This window comes from Botryllus schlosseri, chromosome 9 (assembly GCF_051294905.1).
Source record: "Botryllus schlosseri isolate E-star chromosome 9, Bs_hap1, whole genome shotgun sequence".
Lineage (NCBI taxonomy): Eukaryota > Metazoa > Chordata > Ascidiacea > Stolidobranchia > Styelidae > Botryllus > Botryllus schlosseri.
In genome coordinates, this window is record NC_137244.1 from 6,083,816 (window position 1) to 6,104,730 (window position 20,915).

At 39.6% G+C, this 20,915-nt stretch overlaps 2 protein-coding genes across 8 annotated transcripts in view; one reads left to right on the plus strand and one right to left on the minus strand.

Moving 5' to 3' along the window:
- LOC145446931 (armadillo repeat-containing protein 8-like) overlaps window positions 1-20,915 on the plus strand; it is a 393,366-nt gene that overhangs the window by 269,303 nt on the left and 103,148 nt on the right. For 5 of the 7 annotated variants that reach the window (XM_080325309.1, XM_080325310.1, XM_080325311.1 and 2 more), the window contains 5 exons: window positions 1,005-1,044; window positions 1,182-1,471; window positions 2,493-2,532; window positions 3,083-3,186; window positions 3,253-3,475. The exons of 1 other annotated variant lie outside the window; for it this stretch is intronic. In XM_080325309.1, coding sequence (XP_080181435.1) covers window positions 1,005-1,044; window positions 1,182-1,471; window positions 2,493-2,532; window positions 3,083-3,186; window positions 3,253-3,315 — 537 coding nt within the window. In that variant the 3' untranslated portion in view covers window positions 3,316-3,475. Of the gene's footprint in view, window positions 1-1,004; window positions 1,045-1,181; window positions 1,472-2,492; window positions 2,533-3,082; window positions 3,187-3,252; window positions 3,476-10,438; window positions 12,866-20,915 lie in introns of those variants that run through there. One more of the 7 variants, XM_080325316.1, reaches the window with a different exon arrangement.
- Window positions 12,417-20,715, minus strand: LOC145446934 (fucose-1-phosphate guanylyltransferase-like). The gene is made up of 7 exons (XM_080325319.1): window positions 20,069-20,715; window positions 19,431-19,598; window positions 18,202-18,338; window positions 16,603-16,774; window positions 13,705-14,009; window positions 12,857-13,648; window positions 12,417-12,796 (listed from the first exon to the last, which is right to left on the minus strand). Exons 1-7 carry the CDS (start codon window positions 20,175-20,177, stop codon window positions 12,656-12,658), a joined length of 1,824 nt encoding a protein of 607 aa, XP_080181445.1. The 5' UTR covers window positions 20,178-20,715; the 3' UTR covers window positions 12,417-12,655.

Below are 20,915 nucleotides of genomic sequence, written 5' to 3' on the forward strand. Positions count from 1 at the left end.
AGGCAATATGCACATGCCCAATGCCCATTCATATCTGCTGCTTCTCCCTTGATGGAATGCTGTTGCCATGGCCAATAGTGATGTTGGGCACAGGATAATAGTTTATTTTGAAACAACAATAACAACATGTTGAAACTGATACCAATTTCAGCATTTGAAAATGCTTTTCTTTGCACTCTTCCAAAATCTCTAATCAAGTTGCGGGCCGCAAAATATGACCTTGCGGGCCGCATGCGTGTTGGTGTCCCCTGTCTTATCAACAGACCAGTTATCACTATTATTTACTGTCAATTACCTTTTATAACGGAACCGGCTGAAACTTCTGAACCCTGCTACTGTATTAAACCAATTCAGCCAATCACGTACTTATTGTGTCAAACAAACACATGAGACAACATGATATCAATCCCAATCACTTCACTAGATGACATGGGTGTAAAGTAGGGCTGTTCAAAAATAACCTTTTTCAAATTTTTCTTCCAACCCCATGAAATTGTCGCGCTGTCTTCAAAAACGATGCAGAACAAATTTGACTCGATTGCAAGCTGTAGAAGCGGAGTTATTCAAGTATTTCTATGATAATTCTGGGATGATCCACCGATCAAGGATAATCCCGGATTATCGAAGAAAAAATGAAATAACTCCACTTCTACGGCTTGGAATTGAGTCAAATTTGTTTTGCATTGTTTTTGAAGACAGTGCAACAACTTCATGGGGTTGGAAGGAAAATTTGAAAAAAAAAATTTTTTTTGCATTTGTAGGCGAATTCAAAATTTTCAATCTATACGAAACCCGCGAATATTGGTTGGAATGAATTCAAATTTGGCATGTGTCGTTTTTTAAGGCAACCTAACGATTTAATCACGTAGCCAGCAGTATTCAGGAAAAAAGGTTATTTTTGAACAGCTGTAGTGTAAAGTGTACTGACACTATACACTGCATCAAGGCAATGCTAACGTACAGGTACATTTTGAAATGCGTTCCGAATTCCCTTTCATTTTCAGACAAATCCGACGAGAATGACTAGCGTGCAAATGCAAAATGGTACGTACAGTAGTTCTGTAACATATAGTTGTGCGTTTTGACGTTTTTAAACTTACTTACATTTTGTATTTTGAAAAGTAAAATTGGAATTAGTTTTGTTGCGAGTTTGCATCACTCGATTTTGCCAATCCGTGCAGGCATGATGACGAATCAACCAAGGCAACAGATGGAATACGCCACCCAGCAGCAGCAGCAAATGGTTCACAAAAACAACATGCCCAACACGACGACGATGCAGCAGCAGCAGCAGCAGTCCGCGATCAGACCGCAGCTGCCGCAGAACATAGGTGGCCAACAGCGTCAGTTTTCCAGCGCGAACATGGCCACGCAGCGCATTATGCGGCCTGTGATGAACCAATCCACGCAACCCCACGCCGGCATGAGATTCACACACCAGCAAGCCCCAAGGCAGATGCCGTTGAACAGGGTGAGCAATAACCGGAGGCTCTCGGTATCGAGCAGGGTTGTAACCAAGTCACAAATCAACACTTTTATAGTTTTGACTCGAGTCAAGTCGAGTCATTTTCAATCCACCAACGAGTCAAGTAGAGGTCCGAGTCATAGTGTTCACTGTTCAGTTTCGAGTTCAACCCAGTCCAATACACTTCTCGAGTGATATTGAATATCGTACATTTACCTCAGTTTTACCAGTTTCTGGCCCTATTTTCTAAGTATCAGGTCTGACAGAGAAAAGACCAATAATGTGGTGACTTAACTACTCTTCGAAGTTGCAATGAAACGTCTGCCTTGGCCGTCCTAGTCTCGATTCATGCGCGATGACTTGAGTACAGGTCGAGTCAATACACAAATCGAGTCGAGTCGTTTTACGCGTTCGAAAAATGACTCGATTCAAGTCAAGTTACCAAAAAACCGTGCTGCTTTCACTACTGAAAATTTTTTTAGTCAAAATCGCTTATTTTTTTGTCGCTTCTACTTTTGTTTCAAGTTTTTCAATTTTTTAGGCAGAACTAGCCCTAGCTGCCTAGCATACCCACTTTTTCCACTTCAAAATCGTTGCTTCTGCTGGCCAAGCAATGACTAGCGGACATGCCCAGCTCCATGGTTAATAATATTCAGACGTCGACAGCAATTAAGTAATCTCGTAAATATTGCTTTCTTGTGCTACATACTCAGCGAGCTGTTTTACTTCAGCTTACGATCACAAAACAGAAAAATAGCTATTAGTAATGAAAAGTTGTAATCTAAAAATTAGCTATGATCTGTGCTCTCCATAGAAATGTAACTTCGCTTGTACGTTTCCCTGAACGTTTGACTAAAAGATGAGTACCGACATGCAAGTGACTTGATTATGATATCTCTTCATTTGCTGCCACGTTGGGTTTGGTAAAATGTATAGAAAGTATATGAATATGCCGCAATTATATCTTTGTAACATCAAAATACTGCCTTCAGAATGGACCATTTAGATTATCCCTATTTTTTTTCAGGCGACGCACAACGAGAGTTCCATACAAAGTCTTCTGTCGGGTGAGTTTATAGAGTTTGCGTCAGACAAGCCACACATTCGATCAGCAGATCTGGTTTGAGAAACTTGAAGCTCCTGCATTAATTCGTTTTTTCAGCTGGGGCTCTCAATCCTGGAGTATAGCAACTTACTTTCACGCTCATTGTCTAGGTCCGCCAAGGCCTGGCGATATAGTTGTCTCCTTTTTGCAACCTTCCATGGAAACTTGGATAAATTAAATATGTGGTTATATGTAATCACGTTTCACGTATTAAAATGCCGTGAATATTTTTTGTGCTTCATTTTAACAAAAAAAATCTTATTCCAAACCACTCATCCTAATTTGAACTTGACGTTTCAAAATTTAGCAAACTTTGAGGAAAACACTTGACTTCTTTCTTATAATGTCATGTATTTGCACGTTTGAGGGCTTCCTCTATCTTCCTTCCTGTTATCTCAACCATACGTAATGTGGATATAAATTTTTCTCTCACGAAGTGAAGCGGTGTTTCAAATGTTTGCAAACTGCAATGAAAATGAAGCGCCCGAACCATTTATGTATTGTTGATACAGGAAACAATGTGAATCAGTCGATGAACCAGCCCCAGCAACGTCCTGGCATGATCGTTCCCGCGATGAACCAACAACAGGGCATCGGTTTCATGCAAAATCAACAGGTATACCGCTTTACAGCATCCTCGTTTGTGAATAGTATGTGATTTTAAAACTGTGGAACATTTTAGATGCGTCACCAGATGAATCCGCACGTAATGAATATGAATCAGCAGCGTTTCGGTATGCAGTAGTTTCCAACTTGCTCTCATGCAATCATGTCCTCGAACTGCCAGGGTTGCGTCATTTCGTACGCACCCATCCAACTGTTGACTTCGAAGTCTCTATTTCTGCAAATCTTGTATTTTGCGCTGTCCTCGTAAAAGTTATCATGCGAAATAAATAAATTATATACATTTGTAGTGTTGCTTTGTGTTGATTTTTATGTGAAGCTTGTCGTCTCTTCAGCTTTGTTCGTGAGAGTTACTTATACCGGCTTTAAGTGAATGGGATGGTTAGTTCATCTAGAAGCAAATCTAACTGAGTCTGTAGGCTGCAGTATAGGTCATGACTAGAGTTGCTGTCCTAAAATTACTTGACATGGCTCGGACTCTATGTATGAGAAATATGGAATGTCTCGTGGCTAGGAGACAAGTTTCCGAGTCCTCAAAAATATTCTACTTTCGAAGCATTCTGAACCACTCGGTCCCACTGTTATTGCCAACATTGTGCCACGTTCTCTGCAACATTTGGGCCTTTTGACACGCGAGGATCTGGCGCAAGTGCGAACTTAAACAGACTGCAACAATTCAAGGTTAATTATGTTCCTAGTAGTAGAAGTATAGCTAGCCAAAGTATTATAGGTCTAGCTGGCTGACTACTTGACCTGGAATCCTGTATCCTGGTGGGATCTTCTTAAGACGCAGATATTACACAAGACATACGAAGATATTTCAGATGTTTATACCAGTAGGTTTAGCAAATGAGTCTGGCTGATTCTCTCGAATCAAGGTTTTATACTAGAGGCAAATTACTCTAGGACAAGATGTCTCTCGGTTGCCAGAGTACGGCACTATAATATACAAGATATACATTTCATGGTTGGAAGATAACAGGGATCGCCTGCACTATCTTTTAATTTGAAAAGGAAACCTAATTATTTAAATTAAGTGGAAAAGTCAATCACACAACCATGAAACTACAGCATCAATTTAGGATGTCGAGTCCTATAAGAATACGGAAAGGGTCATACAAACCAGGTATCTCCACCGTCCCTAATAGCAGACACTTGAATAGGCAGATTTAAGAGTCTTGGCAAATGATTCAACGACCCTTGCAGTGACTTAACATAATGACACGGAATATTCAAACGATTTGAAAATAGGAATATAAGCCTAAAATTTGATTATACAAAAGCGTAATGCCCAAATGAAGTTTTCTGCACCTTTTCTAATGTACAAGTAAAGTTAGCCTAACGAAAACACAACACAAGTTTGTAGCCTCTAAACATAACTAGACAATTCTAGCCTAACAAATTCCAAGACTAACTGACTGCAAGACCTATTAGTTGGATCAGTTTCGAGCATCTTGACGATTGTACCAAGAACTCGTTAAAAATGATCATTTCTTATTGGCAAAAGTCGAAAGGAACCGCAAGGTATTCATGGGCTAAATCTGAAAAAAAAAATATTTGTTGTTTTTGGGTCTGTTCTTGCATGGCCTACTAAGGCCACACAGACCACATGGTTCTTGGAACTTTTGCCTGCAACTACCAATAACATATAAAACATCATCAAACTCAATCGTAACATTTCTGCTTCGTTGTTCTCGCCAGCAAAAAATGTTCTCTTTTTGGCGCTGAAAATATGGTAAGCGTATTGTATACAGACGCTAAGTCCCGAGCACTCCAGAGAAACATCATTGAAACAGTAACTCTTAACTGAGGCTATGCAATTATATATACTTACGTAGTTTAGCAGTTCGTCTACGTACGTCAGAGATATAGCGTTTTCTTGCATGTATATTTAACTCTATATTCGCTAATCGGTTCAAAATCAATGATCACTCAATCTGTATTTCAGACAGCTAGCAAAATGCAATGACGTAAGCATGCCACACTTCGAAAAGGCACCAACTTGACTTGAAACGTGACTTGTCTCGTGACTTGACTTGACTCGAGTCACCTCAAAAATCAAGTGACTTGACTTGACTCGAGTCACATTCGAAAATCGATTAACTTGACTTGACTCGAGTCAAAATGTGCAAGGACTCGAAATGACTCGTGAGTCGTGACTCGAAGGTATAGTGACTTGATCCCAACATATCCCTGGTTTCGATACTAATTTTAACTGTGGAAGCCTTGAAACCTTGATTGGCGGTATCGTAGCATACGAAACAGATAGTATAAAGCTACTAAGGTTACTGGACAGATAGCACATTTCCTAAGTCATGATTTTCCCACAACATTATTGTTACCAAGTGGAATGAAATCGTTATGGTCGAAAAAATAACAAACTGTGATTTATGAGATGGATAGCAGGAATTATATTATTTGTGGGTGGTGGCATAAACGCACTGAGCTTCGTCGCATAAACGGCACATGTTTGAACTTTGACGTTTACATTCTGTTATGACGTCATCACGAGGGATACTCGATTACTTGACTCGACTCGAAGCATTACATAATATGATTCAGAATCGAATCACTCAGGTACTCGATTTTGCCAAGCCCCAATTGTGAGTATTCTCGCTATATTCCATTTCAGACACCCACATGGGCCTATGAGATGAAAAGAAGACACTTTTTCCAAATTTTCGGGAAATATAGACATTTTTCCCCGACTTTGTGGTTGGCTGACTATAAAAGGCAATTTTCCGGTTCAACTCGCGAAATTGCCGCCGGAGCGTTACTTGAGTACTGTTTTACTGTATTTCAGTCAAATTTTACCCGCAATTCTCAAAAAAGAGGACATTTGGGCGTCCTCCAAGGGCACTTTAAAAAAAAAGAGGACAAATCCTCTTGAAAGAGGACGTATGGTTAAACCTTAATATTACTCTATAATAAGGATGTACACTGGGTGGAAATAAATATGTGATAAGATAAAACGACTATGTAAAACGCACTGAGCTATATAAACGTTAAAAATTTGGAAACGTAAAATGTTACTGGATGAAAATTAATACTCTCTCTCTCTCTCGTTTCGAAGTGTGTTTCCGTGGTTCGTTTGGGCCGCGGTTTCGTTCGGTCCGCCGTTTAGTGTTGCCAGTTCGCCCAAATGAGAAATGCTCGGAAAGTATATAAAGTGCAGGCTTAAATTAGGTAACCTAACAATTTTATCAAGTAGCCAGTGTGATTTGAGAGAAAAACTCATTTTTGAAGAGCCCTACTGTACAAACATTCACCACCATCCTTTCGCTTATAATGCAAACTGAACTTGATTTAATTTTGAAGTTTTTGCGCATTCTGCAATTTTAATTCTAGTGCAATTTGGGAGAAGAGAGAGAGAGAGATATGATATTCTTTTTCGCCTGCATATCGAAATGCTTTGACGACGGAGTTGCGATACGGCCCCATGAGGTCATCTAGTCTGCGCCCCCGTTTTTTTTCTCTCCTCCATGCTATCCGTGATTGCTGAGCGCCCAGCAGGATATAGCTGCGGATACCAATTTTTGAGTCTTTGGTATGACCCGACCGGGGGTCGAACCCACGACCTACCGCTCGAAAAGCCGGACGCACAACCATTACGCTATCTCGCTCGGAGAAAAACTGATATGCTATGATGAATGATTCTAATATGAGTCAACTCTCAACTGTAGATATAAATGATAATTCTAATCTGATAGTGATTTGGAAAACCTTAAATTCTCTAGTTATCCAACTCATATGTCAAAAGTCCTATTGGTATATAATGTGGAGTAACATTACGCAAGAATTGCCACGTTGCTCTTGGATATTCCACGTCACTTTCTCCGTAAGATACGTTCGCGAAAAAACACCATTGGACTACTACAACATTCAAAATTTCATTACATTGTGTGGTCTACAATTGAATAGTATAGGGTAAGTCCATGTCAAATCAACCACTCTTGTCACCACTGGGTCCTCAGATTGCAATGAAAATGGAGGGGTAAATCTGGTATCCAGTTCTGACTGCAGCAAACTTAATTTTGTCAAAATTGGTCAACCGATCACAAAGTCATCGCATTTTTAAAAATGGCCATTCTGTGCTCACCCAACCATGAAGTTCAATCAGTTTTACATTACCTGTTACAGTAACGTTTATAAACCAGCATAGTCAAGTACTTGAGAGTGGATTATGGTGTCTAATGATAGAATAGAAGAAGCTCTTGCTATTGAAGGGAAAATTGTCACTTAATCAAATGGGGTCAAGGGTTAAAACCCACCTCATAAACCGACATTTTTCAAAATCGTTCATGCGTAACATGAACTTCAATTATATCTAGTGTAATTCTGTCTACACGAAAATTGGAAAGTAACATGTCATAATATGAAAACTTGTTTGGAGAGGAACATGGCTGACATGTTTTGCTAACTAATATTTGACTGATAGTACCTCTAAATTAACTTTACATAAATACTTCTGAATCCATGGGGTAATTCAATTTGAGATTAATCAAAAGAGGGATTCGGTATCTCTCAAGTTTCAGATTTCTCTGAAATTTCGCTCAAAACACCATGAAGTACATCTAAGTAAATATCAATTTATTTTAAATGAATTACATAAGTAGTTTTCAAGTTATTGCATGATAAAATCAAGCTTTTTATGCTCATCCAACCGCGAAAATCAAGTAATTTTTTAGGCTGATTTGAAATTTTCTGTAAATAAGCTATTTTGACAATTAGAGACTTGTTCTATTTGTTATGTTGTATAAATTAATCTATTCTATCATACAGGACAAAAATTACTGATTTTTGGTTGACATCCCAAAATGAATGGTTGAATGGGCATGAAAAGCATGTTTTTCATCATGCGATAACTGTAAAATTACTCAAGTACTTCATTTCAAATCAACTGTGATTTAGGCAGATATACTTTATGATGCTTTGAGCTAAATTTCAGCAAAATCTGAAACTATGGTGGTGACCAAGTTCATTTTTTTGGTTGATCTGATATGGACTTACCCTATATTCATATTGAAATGAACCCGAATATTTTCGGCTGACACTCGTCAGGGGTAATCGTCAGCAACTAGTAGAGAATTCGGGTTCATTTCAATATGAATATACTATGCAATTGTATATTGAAGTTCTGTACCTCAAAGAAGCTATTATGTGATCTGTTTGTGACCTATCCAAGGGTGCCTTTAATTTCTACATGTCACCAATGTCGACGTGTCTATTTTGTCAATGACGCCAATGTCACAAGAGAGTAATTCCTTCTCAACATGCAAACGCCCATCTCCACACCATTTCAGATCAAATTGAAAATTTTCACATCGATCAGGCATTAAATTTGGTGCATAACAAACTTTGTTTCAAGAAAATCGGACAATTCGTTACAGAGTTATTGCAATTTGAAAAATGACATTTTGTGCTCACTCGGCCGTGACGCTATACCGCTTGGAACCTGTGTCTAATTATAATTAACATTATAGTGATCAAATTGCTGCAGGGCAGACTTAAATTTCTGTAGTAAGATAATTTGGTATATGCTTATTGTGATAGACCTAAATTTACAACTTTACTAACGGGGGTTAGGGGTCAAATGTCAATTCAAAGTCATCATGTTTTCAAAATCAGTCATGCGTAACAAATATGCAACTCTGCCTAGCGTAATTCTATTTAAACCGATTTTTTCGAGGAAGGTGTCAAATGGGAGCTTGGAAAGAGTAGAACGTTGCTGAATTGGTATTGCATGTGATATTTGACTGCCACTTGTCTAAAACTTAATTGAAAAGATGCGCTCTAAATAGTGCATGACCTGTTCTGCATAAAGTGTCAAAGTATATTTTTAACCGTGTTCCTGTCTTATATTCAATTCATAACCAATTCTGATGGATTCTAATTGGTAACAGCTTTCACATGACACCTTACTTATGAATTTTGAGTTAGATAGAGTCGTGCCAGAGAGTTCAGAAATATCGTCACGCATCACTGATTTTAACATACTGGTATGTCAATTTTCAAATCAAGATTTGAACCTTGATTCTGTAATGCGGAGGGGAATTCCTAGTGAGTGAAGAACATGTACCACCAATCATTGCTTACCAGCATTACTACCTGCAGCCTGTATAAGTAATGATTTCAGCAGTTATAATTATACGCAAATTTCATGGTTGAGTAAGCACGAAATCCTCATTCTTCATACTGCAATTGCTCAAGAACCGATCAAAAAGTTATATTAATTAAATTCTATTCTACTCAGAATTGGGTACTTTAGTTGTACATGATATTGCAGAGAAATGTGAGAGGGTGTGAAGACGAATTGAAATATTATTTGGATGTTGACTCGAATTACTGATAGTCGGTAAACCCAGAAGCACCCTTGCAAGCATAATGCACATGCAATAAATAAAAGTACTCTCTGGACATGGCAATAATTATCTACTGAAACACATTATCATATAAGGAGTAGAATAATGGCAAAATCAGATAATCACTGAATTAATATAATTAAAATTAATTAAAAAATGACCTATTTTGCATTATGCACCATATTATATTTTTAACCATGTTGCTGTCAAATATCAATAATAAAACTAAGTTTCGTGCATTCTAGTTGGAAACAGCTTTCAAATGACACCTTGCTTGTGAATTTTGGTTTAAATAGAATTGCACCAGATGAGTTGAAAAATATCGTTATGCATCACCGATTTTAACATATGCCAATTTTGAAATCGCGTTTTGAACCTTGACCCAATACTGTGGAGCGGGGAAATTCGTGGTAAGTGAAGCACATCTACCAACAATTATTGCTAAATAACATTCAAACCTTTACTCTACGTAACCTCTGAGCTATATCAGTTACAATCATACACAGGTTTTGTGTTGCCAAATTTCATGGTTGAGTAATCACAAAATCATCATTTTTCAAACTGCAATTACTCGAGAGCTGTTCAACGAAATTGTCCGAAATAAATTTCGTTGTACACAGAACTAGATACTTTAGTTGTATATAAATTTAGAGAAAAATCTGAGAGGGTGTGGAGACGGATTTAAAAAATATTTGCATGTTGACAGGGAATTACTCAAGACTCAGTTAGGTATACTTGCAGCTTGCAAGACCTGATCCCGCAAGGCACATAGCCTATTTTATTAAGAGATGGTGCCTGTAAACATCTCAAAATGATTTTAGAATGAGCACTGTGTACAGTTGAAATTATATCTAACTACAGAACTCTTTTATTTTGGTGCAGTTTATAGTGAAATCACGGTCGTTATGGAAGTTGATAAACCCAGTCCAATGGCTACAAGCGTCCTGTCGGAGATGACCGCAATTTACAAACCCTATGTTGACAAGATCTACAGTTGCGAATTAACAAAAATACTGGAAGGTATCAAAGACATTAAAGACCTGGTGATCGGAAACAACAAACGAAAAGCCAATTTTATTGTGTTGAACGCGCCGAGAAGGTTGATCTATCTCATTCAGGACGCTGACACCTCGATGTCAGTCAAGATACAAGCTACAATTGTTCTCGGCAGTCTCGCAAAAGGCATTGATACAAATATACAGAGTTTACTTGACGAAAGCATTGTTGAAACGGTGTGTGATAGCTTATCGACTGACGATCTCGAACTTTACGAGGCTTCTATACGCTGCCTAAGAACCATCGTCGTATCCACAGAGAATGCATCGATTACCCGAAATTTCGATTATACATCAGTGATATCGGTCTTGTTGCGAAACATCAACCTGTCAACTTGTACGCAGGAATGCACGTGCGAGATTTTGCGGCATTACTGCAGGTCGCGTGAGCATCAGGATCATCTTTTGGGGTTAGATATCATGCCTACACTCGCAAATCTGTTAGAGGTGTCGCACGGGAGAGTGAAAATTAAAGCTTTGATCGCTCTGACTGTGATATGTTGCAAAAATAATTCCGCGTGCGAAAAATGCAGGGTTGTAATATGCGAGAAGTCCGGTAAGGTAGTTGTTGAAATTTTGATTGAATTGCTAGCCCAAAGACAGACGAATGAGGTACAAATGTATTCGGCGAGATGTCTAACATATATGTTTCGTATTGGTGCCTTGTCGACCAACTCGTGGAATAATGTCATCGCTAAAAAAGTTGTACCGTGCTTAGTAAGAATGTGCGATCCCGCATGCTCCTTCCCGGAAAGAGTAATCGGCGCTGAAACCTTGGCTTACCTAACGGAGGAAGATCCTAATCTGCAAAGACTCTCGAACATCTGCGAGCAGTACCCGAGCAAGCTAGAAGAGTACTTCAAGCATCCCGTGATAAGAGACATCAAAAATCCGGCCGAAATGAGCAAGTTCAAGGACGCCATGAAATACGAGCAGAGCCTCGCGAACGCTGGCTTTTTAGCTTACGCTTCGTTGCTGTCGAATGATGAAGATATCCGCAAAAAAGTAGTCACCGAAACGCTTGTCAGTAATGTAACGGAAGCGATTTTATCCCCAATACCAGCGACTCGAATCGCGGCATTAAAATGTCTGTTGAGTTTATCAAGATCAGTACGGCTTTTACGAACTACACTTGATGATGCAGGCGTATGGAAAATGGTTTTGAAGCTCATCCAAGAGCCTAGAAACGATATGGAAGAAGATAAAGTCCTCAGTAGCATTCTGTGCAACATGACGCTTGAGTTCAACCCTAGCAAAAACGAATTTCGCTCGGCCGGACTGCTCAATGTGTTGGAGAAATGGATGAATATCGAAGACCTGAAATTAAACGCCGTGTGGTGTCTTATGAACATGTGTTTTCAAGGGGATCCCTCTCTGAAATCAGAAATCCTTGACAAACTAGGATTTGATATAATCCGCAATCTTGCCACCGACAGAGACACTACAATCATAGTGAGGACCTTGGCGCTTTTGCGGAATATATGCTGTAGCGCCGACGAGAAACTTATGTCCTGTCACGGCATCGACATCATTCAGACGTGCAAACACGTATTGACGACGTTTGCATCTGCTGGGATCGGAGACCCCGTCATGTCCGTGCGATATGAAAAAATCCGAGCACACACTGTTTGCGTCCTTTGCTGCTTGATGAGCGGCAATGAGCATAGCTTTGTCGAAGAGTATCTTCAAAGTGAGTCCGAATTGCTCCGGCAAGTGATAGAATTCCTTTTGCATTTCGACACGGACCTACAACTGGCTGCTGTCACCTTCCTGAACAATTTTCTTATCAACGAAGCGCCCGCGACAAACGTGAGATTAACTTTATTGCTTGAAAATGGCGCTCTCGCCGGGCTGAGACAACTACACTCGACCAATGACGGTACGTTATATGAGAAAGTTGAAGACACTCTGCAGAGACTGCATATTAAGCAATGATCGTATATTGAAGATTTAAAATTGATGCCCGATGCTCTCGAAACACTCTGGAGATGCTGCATATAAAGCAGTGATGATATATTGAAGATTTGCAACTCAATAACATTGTCTATGCGCGCTGTGCTATTAAGGTAGCCAGTTGCTCCCGATGGGATACGGCAACGGACAGGTCTCTCATTGATAGCAAGTCGCTCATGGAATAAAGTTCTTCGTCACGAAAGGTATCGGGATCCCCCAGAAATCTTCTAGTCTGAAATCAAATTGTTTTTTATATAAAACAAAGTGGATTGTTTCAATAATAAATTGTTACCAAGTCGAACGATTCATCCATTGATTTTGCTGCTGGAAAGATCTTTGCCGTCCATAGACTTAGCGTTGGTGATTGCACAGAGCTAATTAACCGTTTTAATGGCATACCAAAATGGCATATTTTTTCTAAAGCTTCGTCACGCGGGAGTGCTTTTTTCATGTTCGCCTTCGTTTCGAATGCTACCGTGACGTAGAACTTTGTGCCGTTGACGTTTATCGGAATAGTGTGATGAAACGAATTGTCAGGGACCGTGCTTTTTTTCGGAATCTTACACCCGCTTATCACGCAATCCTTGCCTATAGCTGCGTCAACGCCAATGACAGAGTACTCTACGATAGATCCGCTACCAATGGTCACGCCTGGTTTGATGAGTGATTTCATAATGCTTGGGGTGCTACAAGGCAGTTGCACGATGTCGCAAGCTAGTAAACCATTTTCGGCGGTCAGAATACGACTTGTCTTGTCGTTACAACCTTCGCTTTCAAATCTGTACGGTATACCATAGCAGGATGACAAGGTCTGCACCCCAAACACTTTCCTAAACACTTGATCGTGGCAGAAGTTTTCAACGAATTCAGGCATCGTTCCGATGTGGTAAAATATCGATGTCGCTTGCGATTCGGGCTGTTTACTCTCGTAAAAGTATGGATATGGCGCTAAAAGCAGTGCATAAAGAGGCGTGCCTTTAAGAAGGTTGAAAATACTCTTGCGCGTTTCGACCAACGACCCTGCTTCGTAACAAACGTTTTCCACGTTCCCCGCGTAATCAGGGGTAGAATTGTCTCCCGATGCCTGTAACGAAACAAAAGTTAGCAAACATCCCCAAGTGACATTAATTCCACATTTACTTGCAAAAAATCCCCGTAAGCATCTATTTCGCAAGTGAGAGGGGCGTTGTTTTGATAATATTCCAACAACACTTTCATAACGTTTGGGCTTATGAAAAATGCGCTGTCAGTCATGACCCACATATCATCGTTTTCCTTGCGGACGACGCAATGGTCGGTTTTTTTCATCAAGTCAATACTCGGCTTGTGTAGGAACTTTGAGGATCGCCACAGCAATTCACAGTCGCGGGTGGGCTCTTTTAGTATGTAAACTCCGTGCGTTCTCCCAATTGATACGTGGGATAAGTGCGCTAACCCTGTAAAACCTGTCAAGAGAAAAATAATTCGTGTGGGGCATACGTGGTGCTGGTGATATGATGCTGTAATAACGGTGTACCTAAAACCTGACGGTCGGGATGAAATTTTTTGGAATGTCACATTAAATATAAATTGTGAATAGGCTAGCATGTCTATGAAATTGTTCATATCAACCAAAAAGATTCTAAAACACACTCATGTTGAAGAATGTAGGTGTAGTACTCTGATGTCACGCAAAAGACTGGATAGCAGCATGAAGATTAATATGATGACTACATGACTAGGGCGATTTTTTTACCTAAAACAGAAGATTTTGACCTAAAAGAGAATTTTTACATTTTTTGACCTTAAAAAACTTCATTTTGACCTAATGTATGCAAATTAGGTGTTTTCCCTTCTTAACTCAAAAATTGACAAATTTTTACATGAAAAACATGAAAAATTTCAGTAGTTGCATCATGTATTATGGTAGAAATAACAAAAACTTATTGCGGTACAACGAAAGATACTCTCCTACATTCTCGGGTAGAAAGTATCTGTCAGTACTAAGTAGCTTGTCAAGAATGGATGAAGAACGTTCAACAGCAGCAGTTGTTGGCTGGCAACCCCGCTGGTGACAAACCGTGTCGCTTCATTCTTGACAATGTTGTTTACATCAGTGGTTCTCAACCGCCGGTCCATGAACATCAGGGTTTTATCCAAGTCAGAAGGTTCCGAGTCACAAGTCGATCTCACTATTTTAGTTTTGACTCGAGTCAAGTCGAGTCATTTTCAATTCACCACCGAGTCAAGTCCGAGTTCAAGTCACTGAGTAGACTGTTGAGTCCGAGTCATAGTGTTTTGACTCGAGTCCAAGTCATTGTGTGGACTTTTCAGTTTCGAGTTAATGTCATGTGAGACCCACTTTTCACAACTCTACTCGGTGATATCGAATGCTTCTCATTCATAATATTCTCATTTTCGTCACTTTTAACAGTTTCATGTAGCATTTTCAAATAGGCCCTACTAGTATTGATAGACGAAATAATATCAGCGTGATAACTTTACTATTCTTCGAAATTGCAATGAAATGCCTGTCTTGGTAGACCCAGTCTCGAGTCCTATTACTTGGTCCGAGTCATGTGCAATGACTCGAGTACAAGTCGAGTCAATACACAAATTGACTCGAGTCATTACAACCATGATGACCATAAATCATAGCGTATTTATTTGAAACTTTTTCCAACATTTTTTTATTTTTTTTCGCTCTTTGCGCGATTTAGTGTCACTAAATGTCCTGCATATTACGTGCCCGCCTCCGAGAAATACGCATGATTTATAGAAAGAGGCATTTGGGCGTCAGCCATTACCACGCCATGACGTACCAACACATAATAATGAAGATTAGGCTAACATGGGACTCCGAAAGGCGTGCCAAAAATACGGCAGTGACAAAACCGATTCAGTCATGAATGGTGGAAAATTTTCGCTATTGACGCGATTAAGCTACTCAAACTCTTTGCTTACACTGAGTAGAATGAATGTACTAACAAGTACAGGTGAAAACATCCTCCCAACTGTGGCTTTATCGACCTGTGGGGCACAAGATTAACGCTTCTGGAGGTGGGCTGACGAAGTGCTTTTTCGGCACGGATTGCCGGTATAGTTACTGTAAGATGTTTTCTTGCGTCACGCATTGTATTCGTAGTTGCCAGAGTAGCCTACGCGTCCGGTGGCAGTGGGCAATGAGCAAGGTAGCACGACAAGGTGCTTGGTTCGACTCCGAAACACTTCTTGTATCAATATTGTCAAAGACAAGAATATTATTCGAGTTGGCGTGGTCGGTTAAACCCACGGCCTTCGGCACAAAAGACTGTAAACGACTGTCGGCGGTAGCACGTTTATCTGGATAAGGCAATTTTACATCGACTCATCAGACTGACTACCATAATATCACATGGATGCCATCGTGAAGATAATTAATCACGATCAAAACCCTCCAAATGCCACTCTCTAGCATCATATAACTGCAAAAAACAGCTGCATGCTTTACATTTTGGCTTAATTCAATTTTGAAAGTTCACCGGTCCGCCAGTCATTTTTTAAAAATTTTACCGGTCCGCGAGGTGCAAAAGGTTGAGAACCACCGGTTTACATTACAATTTTTTCACCATGCGCTTCCTGATATAATAACCATGCAATGCCCACGCAGTCTTGGTTCACTTAAGATATTCTGGTACGTTGAGCATAACACCATGTCAACCTATTTGTTCCATTTTAATGTTGATGATTCACAATGAGCAGACAATGGGCTGTCTCTACAACGGTAGGCTTATAAAGTATTCTACAAGCTGTGAAATGTCAAATGATAAGTTCACCGACAGTGCAAAATTTACGATACAAACGAAATGCAGGTTGCAAAAAAATCTTGACTTTGTAAACAATTTTGACCTAACGCCACAATTTTGACTTTTTTTGACCTGTCAAATGATGACTCTTATAATTGTGAAAAGCTGGTCATTGATTTCGTGGAAAGATTGCCGAATAACGCTCGATGTCGTTGGTTTGTGATTGAAAAATTTCATCATTTGATCCCACGTGAGTGGAGACAAGAATATTCACCTTCGGTGTGGAATCTCCATGGTATGTTACGATCATCGTAAACCTCAAAAGTGTCGGCTGAACACACAAATATTCCACCGCCGGATATCTTTGACGGAAAATCGATGTATGTGGCCAATTTAAGATCGAGGCTCTGATACATAGGCTCTCCAATGGGTACTCCAACGAATATCTGGAAATGTCGATGTTGATAGACTAACGACACTACATATACATGCAATTTTCGAAAATATATATATTCGGTTACTGTGATACAGGCTTTGGTGGGATTCAGAAGTGATATTTACACCCAGTTCTGTTGTAAAAAGTCATTGACAGTTACCAGTAATGCCAACCGGTTTGCTGATCTCATAAAATTTCGAGAAACAGTTCTATTGAACTGACCACTGGACATGGGAGGGTATCTTGAGGATTATGACATTTTCACACATGCAGATGCAGGTGATGCAAACATGCCCCAAAACTATGTTCTAGTTGACAAAATTGATAGCGTAAGCAGCAAAAAGTTTTGCTGTAAATATGATCAAGTAGAATTGTAAGTCAGGATTGTAATGACTCGACTCGAGTCTCGATTTATTGGTGACTCGACTTGACTCGAGTCATTTTCTCAAAATATGGAATATGACTAGACTCGACTTGAGTCAATAGCTATAGACTCGAATTGTAATCGAGTCATTGCACAATGCGCATGACACTATCAGTACTGGACAGGGTCGTAACTAAGTCACAAGGCTCCGAGTCACAAGTCAATCTAATTTTTATAGTTTTGACTCAAGTCGAGTCATTTTCAATTGACCGACGAGTCAAGTCTGAGTCACGGTATTATGACTTGAGTCCTAGTCCAAGTCATTGTGTTGACTGCTTAGTTTCCAGTTAAAGTCTTGTTAAACCCAGTTTTTATAACTCTGTATGGTGATATCGAATGGTTCGCATTTATATTGTACCAATTTTCCCCACTTTTAACAGTTTCTGGTCGCATTTTCAATTACCAGTACCAAAAGACGAAATCCCAATAGTGTGGTTACTTTACTATTCTTCGAAATTTCAATGAAACGTCGGTATTGGCCGTCTAGGTCTCGAGTCATGTTCAATGACTCGAGTGCAAGTCGAGTCAATGCACAGATTGACTCGAGTCGAGTCATGACAACCCTGGTACTGGAACTAGAAACGACGACCCGAAACTTCTAGATGTCCGGTAAATTAGGGATGCCAAGCACCAACAAGACTTCAACTCCAAACTGAACAGGTCAATACAATGACTTGGACTCCCACTCGAGTCTCAACACTATGACTCGGTGGTGAATTGAAAATGACGTGACTGCAATCGAGTCAAAACTATAACAGTGAGATTGACTGGTGATTCGGGACCTTGCAACTTGGTTTCAACCCCGTTTTAAGTAGTCTCAAAAACATTCACAAATCCAGCAGCAAGGAAGCATGATGTGAACGAGGCAATGTTTCGGCTTACCGGGAGTTCCAATGTGGCAGTAAAGTCAAATCAACCTGCATAATTACAGATTTCAATTTGTGTGGGTCCAAATTTATGGTGAAAGGCTGCCGAAAATGTTGTATTCACAATAGGCCTGTATTCCGGAATACCTTTCCCAAAATGCTGGCGCTGGGCAAACGTTGACTAAATCCTCCCCCATGGACTATGATGACTGTTTTCCGATACACAGCGTCGCCAAATCTCTTGTGCAGTTCACTGATGACATGCAGTGTAGATCCACCATTGCCTTTGAAAATATTTTGTGTCATAACAAGTTATTCACGATGGTCAATCCATTCACAATCATAACAAACAGACCCACATAAAGGCAGAGATGATCAGTAAGAAAGCAGTTCTGATTTTTCAGGGTATTGAAGTAGGTTTTCCGTAGTTGCACTGCTCAAGTGGTTGTTTTTGGACTACTTCGGGCAAAACGTTTTCATTTTTACACTTTGTATTTTGAATATTATATTCATATTGATATGAGCCTGAATATTTTCGGCTGACACTCGTCATGGGTAATCGTCAGCAACAAGTAGAGAAATGGAAAGAATATTGTATATCAACAATCGTATCACAAAATATGACGTCACCAGCATGAAATTTCGAAGAAGAGAGCGTTCAATGTACTATTTCAAGATGGCACACGAAGTGCTTTTGTTTACACAGCCTTGGCTGGTGTATTTTGATTAAAGTCTATTCCAAGGCACACTAATGAAAGTGTGAATCAAAAGCTAGTAGAGAATTTCATTTGTGTGCGTTGGAGTCTACTTTTATATCAAAATACACACCGGTCAAGACTGCGTCAACATAAGTAGTTCGTTTTTCCATCTAAAAATACTACATTGAACGTTCTCTTATTCAACATTTCATGCTCGTAATGTCATATTTTGGATAGGATTGGTGATATGCAATGCTCTTTCCAATTCTCTACTAGTTGCTGTCGAGTGTCAGCTGAAAATACTTGGGTTTATTTCAATATACTATTCAATTGTATATTGAAGTTGACATGTCTTGGAAATTGATACTTCTACTTGTAATTGAGTTAAGATTTAATGTTGCTTCTACTTCTAATTCACTACCAACAACTACTTTGACCAATGACAACGTCTGCATACAGCGCACAGAACGAGGAGTGCATTCACACTTGTCATCGAAAGTGCGAAATATCAAATGATCTAAATTTACTGCTCTTGAGTAAGGCGTCTTCGAGACAAGTTTGAATGAAAAGCTGCTGTACTAAATACAATTATGAAAAGATGATAAAAACAATTATGGCCTGTGGGCTGTTCCAGTGGTTGAATGGACGCATCAATTATTTATTAGAATGTTTACCTACCAATTTTCGGGCCTGGCGGATCAGCAATAACAATGTATTGTGCAGAAGCCGGTAATTCATTAAATGATAGCTTGCTGTCCAATTGCAATTCATAAGCTCTCTTCTGTTCTTCGTCAATCGCAGTCAAAATGACAAAATCCCAGAACTCACCCGAATCATGAGATTTACCTGGAAAAGATTAAACACAATTTCATTTGAAGAAATCAAAGATCTAATCTGACTGTGAATTATAAAGTGAGTTTCTTACACAGCAATAGTTGTAACAGTGGGGGTAATTCACAACACCTCTATTTGATATTTTTGCCATTGTAAACGCTACAAGATTCCAACAAGTGAGAATTGGAATGATGAAACCGAAATGACATCGTCAAATCTTACCAAACGAAAATGCACGTTGTCCTGCAGAAATTGCAGGAGCATGCAACGGAGTTGGAAAACACACATGTATAGTTTGAACATCATATTTGGAGGTGCTTCAGTTTTATATCATGAATGAATTACACAATGCTACATAAAAACATACAAATGCATTTTTGACATGCACATTGCCCAGAATTATTGTTGGTTTACTCGATTTTTATTGCGAGTGGAAAATATTTTACGCAGCCTCAATCTTATCATTTGTTTCTACATCTTACCGCGCATTTTGCTGTAACGCATCCATCGTTCTTGTGTTTCATCTGCTAAACGGTCTACGTTATCTTGGGAAATCATGACTGTGAAGCACATTTGTAATTTGTTATCCATGCGGAGTGGCAGAGTATTTTAAAGACAATGTATGAACGTAGCAATGTTGGTGTGGAGTAGTTAGGGAATTATCTACACAACAGCAGTGGGCAGTGGCTATGAGTTCGCTGTTCACAGTCTTCATTCAGTAACGAATCTTGCACACCCCGCCACACCGAAGCTCGAGGACTTCAGAAAGACTTATTCTTGGTTTTAGTCGGGACCACCTAATTCTCTCAACTCTGATTTTCAAATAACTTTTGACTCGATGCAACAAAATTTCCAAAGACTTAAAGTGACTTGTGTCTAAAAGGTCAGTCCCAACGCGACCACTATGCCAGATGTTGAATATCAAAATTCAATGAGGGCATGAGGCAGTGAGGCATACACACCGAAAAGGAAGCATCGCAGCAAACGATGCATTCATATTGCGATGTATTGAACAGTAGGAGAATTTAGGCGCAGCAAAGTAAGGTCTATCAATGTCACGTCCACATGCGCTTCAAGATCGTTCGAAAATAGCTTCATAGTAAACACTGCCCAGTGCCCATATCTGCAGCCAAAGCCAACTACGGGAAAACATTACCTCTCGACTCTAGTGGTGAGAGCCGATCTTGCAGACCAGGACCAATATCTAGAAAAGCTGCGACTATAGAATGTAAACGTAAATGTACATTCTATACTGCGACTGTGGCTAGTTTGGATATTTATAGTTGGAAAACAAGAATTTATCGCCTTTTAGAAATAAAAAAGTACTAT